The sequence below is a fragment of the Aphelocoma coerulescens genome, chromosome 1, assembly GCF_041296385.1.
Source record: "Aphelocoma coerulescens isolate FSJ_1873_10779 chromosome 1, UR_Acoe_1.0, whole genome shotgun sequence".
In the NCBI taxonomy this organism is placed as follows: Eukaryota; Metazoa; Chordata; class Aves; order Passeriformes; family Corvidae; genus Aphelocoma; species Aphelocoma coerulescens.
Genome location: NC_091013.1, coordinates 87,596,662 through 87,611,252, shown reverse-complemented (window position 1 = coordinate 87,611,252; position 14,591 = coordinate 87,596,662). Strand labels below are relative to the sequence as shown.

Genomic DNA, 14,591 nt, shown 5'->3' with positions numbered 1-14,591 from the left:
ACAAATTCTACCCTTGTCTTACTTCCAGTTACACATACACACCCCAGATTTCTGACTGCTTCACCTACTCCCCAGCTAGCCCAGCTTGATGTTTGCTGGCAATCATCCACTGCTACAGGCACCCTCCAGCTGCTGGTGCCACAGACCACTACACACAGACACACACACAGAGAACACAGAACCTCTTACCCCAGAAAATAGGTAGAAATGGAGTTTAATAGAAGATATGACAGAAGATGGTCAGCAGGCACAGGGCTCAGACAAGGAAATGAACTGACCAGCCTTGCCTGTATGTGACTGGCCCCTTTTAACCACTTACCCGTCTGTATTCCTGTACTTCTTCCTCTCCACCTCTAAACCACTTCTATCCTTCCCTTTTCCACGCCTTTTATTCCTCACCTAAAAATCTCCTAAGTCTTGTTGCAATGTCAGGATGCTCGTTCCCTGCATCCTGCAGGTGTCCCAGCCCCAGAGGCAGTGATGCCCTCCCCAGCTGACCCACAGCACTGGTGTCACCCTGAGCCAGGGGCTACGGCTTCCCTGAGTTTTTCCACCTGTCCTTGTGCCTCTCTCCTCGTGTGTGTGTGTGAGCACCTTTGATGGGCTGATGGCTCCTGTGATGAACCCAGGATGAAGCAGAAATAAATTGAATCCTGAAAAATAACTTGTCTGTGGACCAGACATGCTGGAGCATGTACAGTGGAGTAATGGCAAGTGAAATGTCTGGTTAGTGGCCTTGTTGGCTTTGGCCGTATTGCAGAATTTGATGTCCAGGAGAAGAAGATTTGTACACAAGTCTAGCTATGATGGTCACCAGCCACTAACTTCATTACATATTGTTGAGATAAGAACTTTCCACATCTCTGCAGCCAAATAGTTTCACTTCAATGTGGAAATTATAGGTTTCATTATGTCAGGAAACCTAGGGAGAATGTAATAAAGGTACTTCATATAACTGGTAAAATATGCTCTGCTTCTGGAAAGAGATGATGAAATACTTGACATTTTAAAGTAGTATTGTGTGACATTAAACATTTTCAGAGTACTTCTGTGTTGCAGTTGTGCATTTTAGTGTAGTAAAAATATTCTTAGACTATTTCTTGTACCATAGGTTTTTTCATCGCTGCTTACTTAAAGCAAGAGAGCACTGCAACATTTTCGTGCTTGTTTTAAAGAGGATTATGTGTCAGCATTCTTCTCAAGCTTTCTTTTGGCTTTTTCCTCCATTCTTTAGTAAAGCTTCTTTCATCTCTGCTGTTGTATGTTAATAGGTAATCTTAAAAATAATCATTTTTTTTAGAATACCAAGGCAATGCATAAAAATTATTTTCAGAGTAACTGTCAAGTTCAATATTTCGTTATTGTGTCAGAAATTAGATTGATTGAAGGTGGATGAAAGTGATCTCTCTGATTTAATTTGAAAAATTTTTTTGTGGAAAACTCAAATTCTCTCAAACTGATGCAAACCAGTTTTTTTTCTACTAGGAAGGCTTGAAAAGCATGTGGAACAGTTTGCTGAATATTGACTTGGCTTAAATTGGGACTGGTGATGATCAGTCAGGCTGCATTAGCTGCTTCTCAGGGTGTACACTCTTAATTCCTGTGAACAACAGTTACGTCAATTTTCTTACCATGGGCTTAGGAGGAGGAGCAGAAAACCACTGATTTTGCCTCAGCCATTCAAAATGTCTTCTTTTTTTTTTTCTGCAGCAAAATTAATTGGGTATGAGAGAGCTGTTCTGCTGTGCTTTTAGTTGTAGAGTGCAGAGGACTGTGTCTCCCTTCCCATACATACACCAAGGAGCCTTCCAAGATTCTAAGAGAAATAGCAAACCTTTTTGCTGCTGTACAGATAGTTGTAAAGCAACTAAGTCATGCATAAAAAGCTTCTCCTGTGGAATCTGTATTTATAAATGTGCGTGTACTTTGTGTGTGAATATTCCTTATTACTCATTTTTACTATTAGTTGTAGGAATTTTCTTCACTTTTTCAGGGCTGCTCCCTCCTGCAGGTGTAATTACGTACATCCACAGATGAATAAATGTGACTTCAGTTACACAAGTACAAGCCCAGTGACACCAGTGGGATTGCACCAGTGCTACTGATAGTAGAGTTCAGCCTTCAGTGCTTTTGCTAGAGTTAACACATAACAAAAGAAACCAAGAGAATTCATGGATTGTGATTTTTTTCGTAGGCAATGGGGTGAGAGAGCAGTGAAAGGACTATTCACTCTCAAAGCTAAACAAAAGTACTAGGAGACAATTTTAGGCACAAAAAGATGAGTCAGAGTATGTTCCCATTTAGCAAATGGTAAGAGATTAGATTATGTCAGTTGTATATTTATTTATTGAGGAAATGTGGTCTGCCTGTGATGTCTATTACATATATTTCATTATATGATTGCTGTACGAACACATCATGGATACCAAAGAATGAAGTTAATTAGTGCTATTCTTTCCTTGCCTAAAACTGTACCAGTTAGTATGCTACTGATTTCTCCTGACAATTGAGATACAATTTTATTTTGTGTTTAAATGAGTCAAACTTAGCCCACATGTAAAAATTTCTGCCTTTTAAACACTTTTACAGTTACCAACCTTTAAAACAAATTATGCAAATTAAAGTATTAAACATTATTAAAATTACCTTCAAGTCCCAATTTACAAGTACTTTATAATCTTTGTTGATGAAATAAGGTCAATCAAGCAACAGCAATTTTCCATTTTTATGTATCTTGTGCATGGAATGATAGATTACACCAGAAAAATAATTTCTAGAAATGTATGAAGTGTTCAAATTTTTTGAAAGGTTTGATGGATTTTCTTCTAAATCTGAACTAGAGCAGAGACCCAGGAACCTAACAAACTGAGCATTTATGATAACTCATATATTACCATGTCAGCAATGGCAGAAGCACAGAAAAAAAATAAGAGGCAAAGTGATTGTGAACTTCTGAAGCTGTATAGTAAATGGCCTGAATTGTACAAGAAATGATACGATTTTATAGAAAGAAATTGGTGCATCCAGTTCTCTGGAATGTACTGTTTCAAATTTACACACTGCTGTACATTCTAAGTTTAAGATACAAAAAATAAGGAATTTTCATAGAATCAGAACTGTTTGGAAGGGTCCTTAAAAATCACCTAGTCCCAAGCTCCCTGCCATATTTTTAAGAAATAATGTTTTTAGGATGCAAATCCTAGAAGTCTAAGTTTGTCCATAATAGTCAGTGGGCAAGCAGGTTCTTTAAACAACAATTCCATCCAAAGACAAAGACACATGGCATCAATCACCCCCCCACGCCTTGATTCCTCTCTCCAATACCTGTAAAAAACCACAAAAACCCTAGATCACTTCTTAACTTTGATATTTAGCCTTTAGATAGGTAATATGATGGCATATGAATTTTTCTTAGCATAAGAGAGAAGGTTCTAAGTACCAAAGCTGAACTGTGCACTCTTCTTCTTTTGTTGGTACTAACTCTGTTCAAGCTGCAAGTGCTAGCCTTAACAGAATTCACAAATAGATGTAATTTCATTTCCATTTACTGTGACCCCCACTTGAAAGCATGATTTCTGCTTTTATCTGCTCCTGCACTAGGCTTCTAAAACTGGGAAGTTGGCATTGAGTCTGCATTAGCTGTATCAAGTGCTTACACCTACAATAAAGCTTCCATCAGAATATGGACAAACCAAAGAGAAGGTGAAAGAAAAATTGATGGCTCATTGTAAACTTCATAAAATAATAAGAATACCTTGGAGAAGGGCATCAGCACATTTGTTTATCATACTGTAGAAAGTGTCAGCTCTATGGTGACAAAACAGCTAAAAAAAGCAAATCTAAATTGTTGCTGAATAGCAAAAAGGATTATGAGGAGTGAGAGCAGCGCGTTGGGGAAACCGGAAAAGAATCCCTTATTTTGACAAGGTCTTGAAACTATGGTCAGGCAGGTGAAGCATTAGTGAAAAGAATGAAGGAACATGGAGTATATGAGTGGCTTAATAGGAGTCATGGGAGGAGACTGAGTTTAAAGTTTAGTTGGAAAAGATGAGGTAGAAAGCTAATCATGAATAATGTTTTAGATGAAGTGGGATTAGATAAAGTAAGTTTAAATTGATACGTATGTGTGTGTGCATCTGTGTGTGAGGGAAAAACAGAACAAATATGGAAGGTAATAAGAAGGATGAAAAAAAAGCCTGAAAGGAACGAAAATCAGAAAGCAGTGGAGGCTGAGTTGGAGACATGAGAATTTGTGATTACAGCTGAGGGATGGTGATTCACAATAGGTAAGAAAACATGACTGTTCTGAACAAGATTTGAGAAATGCGGTAGAGTAAAATAAAATTGCAATCTGGGAATCAACCAAAGAGTGATAATGGTTACTTGCTAGATGGGTATTTTCTCCAAGAGAATGAAAACAAGAAAAGCCAGGATAACAGTGAGGGAGGCAGGAAGAGGAAAGGGCGAGTATCGTGACGATCGCTGAAGAAGAGGCTGACTAAAAGTTAAGTTCTGAAGGATGTAAGACACATGTAAGGAAAGAATGAGTGAATATAGCAGCCTTTGAGCAGGGTAGAGTTGATCATGACTGCAGATCTTTGCAGGTGTTGACCAAAAGCTGGATTTGGCTTCTTGGAGCTCTGCTAATTGTGTGTTGAGGGTTACATCTCCCCTAAGGGATGTAGTGACTGGTGGTCGAGTGCATCTGTGGAAGGATCCATAAACATGACATGAAAGTTTTAGGTTATGGTAAATTTTGGTTCAGAAAACTTAACATATTGTCCTTGTTTCCTAAAGGAGGCATGGGTAAAGAGAAGGAAATGGGTTTAGTTATGCACTGTAATTAAAAATAGTCCGTAAAATGCACTCACTCAGATAAAGACTAGCATGAAAAACTTTCTGGCAGCCTTTTTAGGGCAGTTTGAAAACACAAAAATTATCACATTTGAAAGCAGAGAAATCCAGGAGAGTGTTTTCTCTATTTTTATTTATATGCAGTAAGGGAGGAAACCTGTAATGATTTTGAAAAGCAAGTATCAAAAGAACACCAGCAGCTTTCCTTTGACAATTAAGAAAGAAATAACCCAGATCTGGGGTTTTCAAAGGGCTAAATAAGGATCACTCCTTAGTTTTGCTGACAAAACTGTGAAATTGTGAAAGGTTATTCAAATCTAAGACTGTTAGACACCCAAATGGGCTTGCTGTTTCTGAAATGTAAAATAATACGGTCTGGTGGAAGATGTCCCTTCCCCTGGCAGTGGGTTTGAAAATAGATATCTTTAAGGTCCCTTCCAACCCAAACCATTCTATGATTCTCTGATTCTATGACCATCTTAATTATACAGCCAATTGGAAATTTTTAAAGGACAAATATATCCTGAGGTTACTTGTACAATGAGAATTTGTCAATCTGAGATTTGGGTGATGAGACAACTGGTGAAACCATGCAGCCAAAGGAATGAAATTTGCATGTTGAATGAAAATGAGTGTTAGGGTAGTTATCTTTCTATGCATATGATAACAGAAGTAGAAGCAGCAGTCTTCTTTCTTGCAGTTGTCTGAAAAACAATATCCAATTAAATATGATTAAAATTAGTTTTGCTTGTAATAAAAGTCTACAGATGTAATTTTTAGGCAAAAGAATCTCTTCTTGAAAATAAGACTCAGCATAACAAAGAGCTCTAATGACAATTTTTACTAGAAAGGATAGGTGCAGGGGTTTTGAAATATTGCAGTTGTATAAATTGTACATGTTTTGATTATGTTGTTGCTGCTATCATAATACAGTTCTTATTAAAATTCATATGATGAAATATATATTTTATTGAGTGGGTGGATGCAGTTGTAGAAGGGTAGAAGTATAGCAAGAAAGAATTATGCAATGTTTACTTTTCAAGTACAAACAAGTCAATCAAATCAAATAATTGCAGAAGTAAAATAAAAGAGTATCAAATTGCTATTGTTATTATGAGAAAAAATATCTTAAAAAGTGTTAATGAAGTCGCAGAGTATGTGGCAGAAAATGAAGAACACAACAGAATATTTCTCTTGAGGATTTTAGGAATCTAGCATAATCTGTAGAGCTGATTTTCAGTAAGGGACTACTTCAGCTGCTGCTGTCACCCTTAAACTGCAGTAAAGGAGAGAAGCTTCCTAGAAAGAAAGAGTTTTCACATAAAGGAACAAACAAATCTGAGTTTGTCACATCCTTACTTTGGCATTCTGTGTGCTGGGCTTTATTTCAGATTTTCCACAAAATTTTATGTAAAAACTTCCCTTTACCTGTTTCTTATTTCTCATTCTCCTGAAAGTAGGAGTCATTTGAAGGTAACTAGTACTTTCTTCTTAGAAAGATAAGTGAACTCTAATAGCGACAAGAGGAATCTCTCTTGAATAGTGGAGTCTAGATAGTTACCATACATTACATCTCTCTTTCTTAAAGACATTTTCTTGTCAAATGTTTTGGAGTCCTCTAGAATAACAGGTGCTGCAGCCCTGAATGAAAGGCAACTGTTACCTTGCCTTTGCAAGGGATTCTTTTAAACATTGGGGCGTAATTAAATTATGCTGACTTATTCTAGAAGGGCCTTGCATTCATCGTGCTCTGGATCGTGAACATCTGTAAGGTCAGGAGGCTGAGAACCTTCTTGCATTGCAAGTGTACCTTGGCCATGCAACAGAGGCCCTCAAAATTACCTAAAGATTTAATGCTGATCTGCTCCCATGTAGCACTTTCACATTTTGTCCTGGTCAGCAGTATCTTCTTCTGACAGAAATACAAGTTCCTGGGTGAGACACATGTCGGTTCCAGCCCCTGTGCCCTGAAGGGATGCAGGTGGTTGTGTCTTCCCATGGAGGGAGATTATCTTGTGCACCCCTTACCAGTCCTGTGCCCCTTACTGTCACAGGGGCTGTTGAGCATCTTTCTCAGATGAGTGCACATCAGTGTCCCAAATCAGAAATGGAAGGCAACAGCAGCATTTCTTGCCCTTTGGAGAAGGGGAAAGATTGAATTATTCCTTGTGGGTATCCTGACTGGTTGGGCTTGTGGGAGCAGGTGCTAGATATCATGCTGGGCATGTGCTGCCAGTTACAGGTGCAGACAAGCCCAAAAAAGCAATCGGAAAAGCTGCTAAACCGGAGATCCGGCCTTTTAAGTGGTGCATAATGATGAAAGACATACGGCATCCCTTAAGCAGAAGTTTGTTACCAGTCTATAGCCAGGAGAAATGCAGAGAAAACAGATTTAAGGCAAGTGCTCACCAAACTTCACACATCGTTTTTAGACTCTGTTTGTACATAGTGAAAGGAAACCTCAGGGTACAATTCGTCTCACCTACCTGAGATTTCTACCGGAGGATGAAATGAATTAAGATCTTCATGTGCCTGTTTTTTCTCACTGGAGTATAGAGCTAGATGACTAACCTCACATTTCAGCATTACAAATGTAAATTTTACTTGAGATTAAAGATACCCATCAAGGCAAGTGCACACTACTGGAAGCTTAGAAAGATTTTTTCCCAAACAACTGGAGAATGCTGATAATTTCTTTGATTGTGGAGAAGAAAAAACTGTATGAAAACATCTGTAATTTTTCATAGTTGTTTTAAAATAATTCAGGCTGTAGTAATTTTTGCTATGTGTTCTTGCTGCAATCTGATATAAAAGCAGGATTAGAAAACTCGTGTAAAGAGAGACGCAAGAATAGGTTGCCTCTGCTTGTAAGAAATGGAAGTTGTAGGTTCAGACAGCTTGTTTTGGTGCTTTGACAGGCCAGACACTCTCGAGTTAAAAGGTACAAAAACAGAGGGTATGTCCATATGCTGCTAAATGAGAGCACCAACAAGCCAGTTCCAGTGCTGGAGCCATGATTCTCTTCCTGCATAACTGTTGGCTCACTCCTCGGCTATTTGCTTCCAGCAAGCTCCAGACAGAAACAGCCCTAAGCACTGAGACTTGGCTGAAAACTGACTATAATTTAGCAGTGTAGGTGCAGCCAGAAAGTCTAAATATGAAGTGAAATGGTGCTAGCAATGAATGGTACTGCATACACCATCATTCCACCTGCCTCAGGTGGGTACAGAATCTTATTTGATCCTTTACGAAGTAACTGCATTGGTTTGCTGAGCAACCAGCAAAACAAAAAAGGGCAGTGAACAGCATATGCAGACATGTATGTTTAAATAAAAAAAGGAGCTGGATCAAGATCAGCTTTTTAATTCATATCACCCCTGCTGCTATGGAGCCTGATAATGGATCTCTGCTGCAATTAATTTCAATTTGAATTGAAGGCATTTTCAGAATTGCCACTGTGGATGATAATGGAAACCCCTCAGATGGGCATAAGCAAGATATCATTTGTGTGCAAATACAAACTGAGTATTCAGCTTGTGTTTTCTCCTTTCATCTTTCCACAGAGGTTGCTCACTTCTCGTATCCCTCTTTTTCCCATTTTGCTGCACTAATGAGTTTTTAATGCAAAGGAAAAGCGATTATAAGCAGTGAAGCAAAGACAGCTTTATAGAGCAAGACTGAGGAATTGAAGACATAGATCAGAGCTATCCAGCAACCTAAGATGAAAGAGAAGTTCATGAAAACAGAGACTTATAGATAGCTTTGATTTCATTATCATTAGACAAGAAAGGACGAAAAATGGAATAGCTGTAAAGATGTTCATACCTAATAAGTTGCCTATGTTAGTAAAAGAGTCTTTGCAGAAAGCATTAAGGTGGTAACATAGGACAGGAAAATATCCTGTTGTAAAATTTTTTTGTTCATCTCTGGTTTTAGTGTAGTGTGATGTGATTAATCAATCGTAATAAACTAAAAAAACCCACATATTAAATATTTTATTCACTGATGCTGTGTTTTCATGCAGTTGTTAAGCATGAGTTGTTTGTTTGGACTTTTCTCTCTCTTTCCTTTTCAACACAGATTCTGGATTGTATTTCTGTTACTGATTTCATGGTTTATCAGATCTTGAATTGTAAACAAATTAAATAGTTGGTGGATTTATTAGGAAGCTTTTGTTTGGCAGATACATGCACCTTGTTATAATATTCACAAGAGAAGTACCTAATTACATTTGAAAGGTGCTTGACTAGATAAAGAATGATTTATGTACAGTGTTTTATGATTGCAGTTAGGAGTCTAATACAGAAAATTAGCAGTTGGGAGTGGGGAAGACTGATAATGTTCTTATTCTGAGAAATAACAAATTTGTTCCTCCAAGATGAAGTCAATTCCAATGTTTTCCTTCAGTTTAGGTCTTGAAAAATATTTTTTTTCATTAAGTATAAATTAAGTAAAACACTAAAGCAAAGCTATTTTCCATATCCCATTGTTGCAAAAACTAAAATAAAATCATTAACATATTTATATATTTTTTTAATTAATCAATACCTTCTGGCCAAGTCAAAAAATTGCTGACTAGTTGTATCGAAGTGATGCTTTGAAATTCTTCTGAGATTTTAATGATAGAAATATTTTCATTGCTCTGCAGTTTACTTGCCATATAGTGAGCCTTTGTAGCTTTCTCAGATGCTCTGCTCTACCCATTTAAGAAATGAGAAAAGGAAGAAAGGTATGTTAAGTGAGTTGCCTGGAGGGATAAAAAAAATCCATGTGAGACTGGAACAAGGTTTTGGAATACTGCTTAAATCATTGTCATGTCTTCAGCTGATAGATTTCTTGTCCAGCACAATCCATTTTGGTGCTCTACATTTTGTAGCTTAATTTATTTTGACACTGAGACTCAGCCTAAGAATTACATTAACATTCTGTGCCTTTTTGCCATTCAGCTGTCTCTTGCAAAGGTCCTCTGTCATGTTCTTGCCCTAGGTTAATATAGTAAACAAGATGTATTTCAGTGTATGTATCAGAGAGTGATTTTTATATAAGTACTGTGAATTTCCTGACTGTTTACGTATTGCAGTGTAAATTAGAGCTTGTAAGACAATGCATAAATAATTTTTCTTCCATTGTGAGACTGTTAGAAGCAGGTCTTCTGTTTTGACTTGAAACTATTACCTTGGAAACTAAACATTTGCACAAAGTCCACAAACATATACTCTATCACAGTATGCCTATGAAGTTACCTTCCATGTGGATTTAAGGAATTTTCTGATTTTATTTTCTTTAGGTCAATGGAACAGAAATTGAATATGAATTTGAAGAAATTACTTTGGAGAGGGTAAGTGTGATTTATTCTCTCTTACAGAAAAAAAATATGTGTAATAAAAATAATTATGAATTAATTATGAAATTGGTTAAGAATAAAATTGTTTATAATTTGAATAAAGGTGTCCACTGTTAATTCTAAACTATAAAAATGTGAGTGATACAACAAGTAAGTCTTTCATGCTATTATCAGGTTTAGCTACTTGCATTCAAAATGCTTTTCTTCCCCATAACTCTGTCAGTGTTCAGTTGGGTGTTTGGTTATTGTGAAGAGCCTCTATGACTTGGTAACTCCCTTTTTAGCTTGTCACCTGGAACTGTGGAATGTTTTCTCTTTTAAAATCTTTGTTTTTCTTGAATATGTGCATAATAGAGGACATGTAGCGTTATAGTACAAAAGAAAAATTTCAAAAGGCTTTTTAATGTTCAAGTGGCTACATAAAAGCTATAGACCATTTCTATGTGTAAAAGATAGGTTTATTCAAAGGCTGAATTACCTGAGCTGTAATCAGGGCTTGCAGTGAAGGCTTTGACCTTCAAACATGGTTTGAAAGTAGCACCAAAACCCAAGAGATATGTGCTGCACCATATCTCCCCAGATGTGGTGTTTTTTCCTTGCCTTTTGGTTACACAACTGTTGTCCTTACAGTGCTGACTTTGACAAAGATCAAGGCCAAATGGGCCATGAATGGTATGAGAAAGAAAGTCTAAGCTTTGTAATGTGTCATAATGCTTACAAAGATTTCTAATGGATACAAGAATGTCACTGCTGAATTCCTTCAGTGTCCTACCACCATCTTGGGGATATGAAGTTTTTCAATCTTGAAGCACAGTTCAGCTTCTTTCTACATAAAATGACTGAATGTGAGGCCAGATTTATCAAGGTGTGGCTGATGCCATATGAAAAAATTCCTGTAAGGTAGCAAATTACCATTAAATTAGATACTTAAATTATATAATTCACTGCACTTTTTCGGCATGTTTTATTTTTAATTGTCCAGGATAATGACTCCACAACCATTCAACTTAAAGGGATACAAGTTTATGTTCTTATTGATTTGCTCTCTCCGACAAATTATGAAAGAACAATATATCTTTTTATCATAGCCATCTTTATAACAGATAACATATAAGGTTATAGGCACTTTTTATCTACTGTCTCTCAACTTACTTGTGCATCACTAGTTATTCATTGGACTAGAGTTTCCAAAGGTCACTGAACAGAAAACAGAACACATGCCTCCTGGGTGATATTTTGAAAAGCACTTTATTTTTAACAGATGTGGAAGTTACCAGCATACATACTGCAGAACGAATGTGATTTGCACTCCTGTACCTGGCAGATGCGGATAATTGTTTACTCACAGTGCAGCATAATCTCATTTAAAGGCTGAACAACAATAGGAAGGAGAGATACAGATCTTCATGGACAATTTCAGTTGTTTTCTCAATGCTGCTGGATCTGTGGCTTCTGATTACTACTGCTTGATATGTTCTGTCACATGTATCAATGTTTTGTCTCAAAGGCAGGGTACTGTGTCTTCTGGTTTTTGTGTGAGATATAAAACACAAGTGATTGCCTTTAAATAGCTGTCATTCATGTCAGACTGAAAGCATTTTCAGAAAAAAGATAATCTCCATGTTGATTATCCATTTTCTTCCACAAAACTGCTTTTAGAAATTAGAGGGAAATTATCTTTCTGTATTTAATGGCAAAGCTATTAAAGTTGCTGCTGTTGAGAGAGAAAAATGTAGTTTGCCCATATCAAACAGCTAGTAATAAACTTTACATTTTAGTCCAGTTATTCAAGTCACAGAATTCCAGTTATTCAAGTCGCATCCCCAAGATCATCAATGATTTTCTTCATGAAATTTTTACACATTTTGAAATGGTCAGTATAATTTAAAGGATTTTACATGTAAAAAAAAAAAAAGATTGAGAGTATATTAGGGCTTTAGCACTCTTACCTGCTTTTTATTAATAATAGAATGAAAGGGAAGGTGGCATGGGATTGAGTACTTCAGAGCACTTCCCAGTCTCTACATTAGGTCATCACCTTCATCCATAGGTGACATGGATTTGTGGGACCTATTCCTGAAGAGAGTTACTGGCTTTGCCCCACTGTGAAGAGATGGAGACCTCTCTTGGGGTAAAAATAAGACTACTTTGTGTACCTTGGCAGAAAGTGTCCAGTGTGGAGCTGGGGAGCAGATCAGCAAGGTCCCAAAAATGCCAAGAGCAAACCCTGCCAATGGTCTGGTCAGAAGGAAAGGGCAGGGCTTGCTGAGCATCCCTGAGCTGCCCAAGACCATGCTGGTGTACCAAGAAGTTGACTGCAAGGTTACAGGGGGCTTGTGAAGAAAGATTTTTTAAAAAAAAATTCTCTTTGAAATAATGTTATTCAGTTGTTTCTATTTAAAATGTTGTGCCCTAGTTTGCAGTTAAAAAATACTTGGAGATTTGAGATTAAAAGGCTTCAGTGAGACCTGACATAGACAATTATTTTGAGGCAGATCCACCTTAAATCTGTGATCAGTGCTGCTCCAGGAGTTAACAAAGTTGTAAGTGCACCCCTGTCAGCCCTCTCTTAAGTGGATGCTCCTATCCTTTTACTCTTCAGTTGTGCCAGCCACTTATCAGGTACCTTCACCAATCTGTGAGCTCGCTGTTAAATAATTTAGAGCTCTCAAAAACACACTTGAATAACAGTTACAGAGTTAAGAGAAATCAAACAAATTCTCTTATGTGAAAAAAAAAATAAGACAGTTTAAATTCCTTTAGATACCTCAGAGAATATGTGAGATTCTCTGCTAACTCACCAGCATAAAATACAGATCCAGGTGTAGACTAACTTTGTGATTCATAAAAACTACAATGCCCAAATACACACTCAGACAAAATTCTTCAAAATCCTTCAAAACATTACCTTGCTCTGGCTTGAATATTACGGAAATTTTGAAAAGGAAACTCTACATAAAATGATTAATATTAGTGCAGTGATGTTAGTCTTCCATTACTGAAGGACTTGAAAAACCATACCCAGTGCTATCAAGAGACTGATTGGCATTTGCAAATCAGTGGTCAGTGTAAGAGATAATCAAATAGTCTCTGGTACAAAGCCTAACCAATTTCCCTAAGCTGGAGGAAAGTTTTAATTGATTGACTCCTTGGTACAAGTGCTATGCTTGGAGACAGATGCTGAAGAAAGAATTTTAATAGGGGTTGGAATATCAGGCAATATAAATACTTACTCTGAAGAAAAGTTAAGACAGTGGGTCACTTAAGGATTTGTATTGGATTCATGCTGAGTTCAAAATCTGAGTTTGGATCTCAGAATCTTTTTGCTCATCTAACCTTGCCTGCTTTTTAGACAAAAAGAGGACATTTATGATTAGTAAACCTGTTTTCATAGATTCTTTTCATGTTCAGTATGTATTGTCATTCTCTATCTCTATAAAAGGAGACTGATGTTAGCTTTTGTGGAATAGACTGTTCAGAAAAATTAAATTCTATCAACACTGGAATTAAAGACATCTAGTACCCAGTGCATTTGCATTCTGAGATTAAATAACTTTGGTATCTGAACAGGTTGAGCTCTGACTGAGAATTTTCCCAAGGTTGAGACATGCATGAAGCATCTCTATTTCTTCTTCTTTTATACTCCTGCGAATTTTCTGGCCTGTCGTAACATTTCAGGTTACACTGCAGAATGTCCCTGTTTTTTAATGAACCATATTGTTTTACAAAATTTTTAGGAACTTGTTTCATTTCCTCCTCGCTTTTTCAGATTTCATTGCAATTGCCTATTGTCTCACTACAGCTGAGGGAGACACAGGCCTGAATGCTCACATAGCATAATTATTTCCTTAGAAAATCAGGTAAAATATATTCATAGAATCATCTTCCAAAAGAGTAAATTCTCAATGATGATTTATCATCTTGGAGTTTGCTGTGTTAACTCTGATAAATTTAACTCTGTATTCACCACGTGCTCTGTTCAGTGGAGAAACTAAAAATCTAGTTTGTCTCCTCTTTCCTTTGACTTGATAGTTCAGTGACATCAAGAACCGCCATCAGAAGATCTAATTTTTCTGCTCCAAGATTATCAGTCTCTAAAAGGTTGGGTTTCTACATTTCACCAAATTGAAGGACTTCTTAAGATCTTAACTAGAAAGGCTAAAACTAGTCATAAGTGAGCTTTGATGAGCTCAGTTGGTTAGAACGTGGTACTAAAAACACCAACACCAAAGGCTGTGCATTTGATCTCCATATGGGCCATTCACCCAACAGTTGGACTCGATGATCCTTTTGGGTCCCTTCCAGCTCAGAGTATTCTGTGAGATTATGGCTTAAAGGCTAAAATTTAAAAATGCTGAGGAAGCAGTGGAAAAAAAATCCTTGTTCATTTCAG

At 37.1% G+C, this 14,591-nt stretch overlaps 1 protein-coding gene across 8 annotated transcripts in view; it reads left to right on the top strand.

The window, feature by feature from the left end:
• The window catches only part of DLG2 (discs large MAGUK scaffold protein 2), a 1,009,135-nt gene that overhangs the window by 630,495 nt on the left and 364,049 nt on the right, over positions 1-14,591 (top strand). For all 8 annotated transcript variants that reach the window (XM_069015930.1, XM_069015936.1, XM_069015961.1 and 5 more), the window contains one exon: positions 10,142-10,192. In XM_069015930.1, the coding sequence (XP_068872031.1) occupies positions 10,142-10,192 (51 nt within the window). The remainder of the gene's footprint in view (positions 1-10,141; positions 10,193-14,591) is intronic.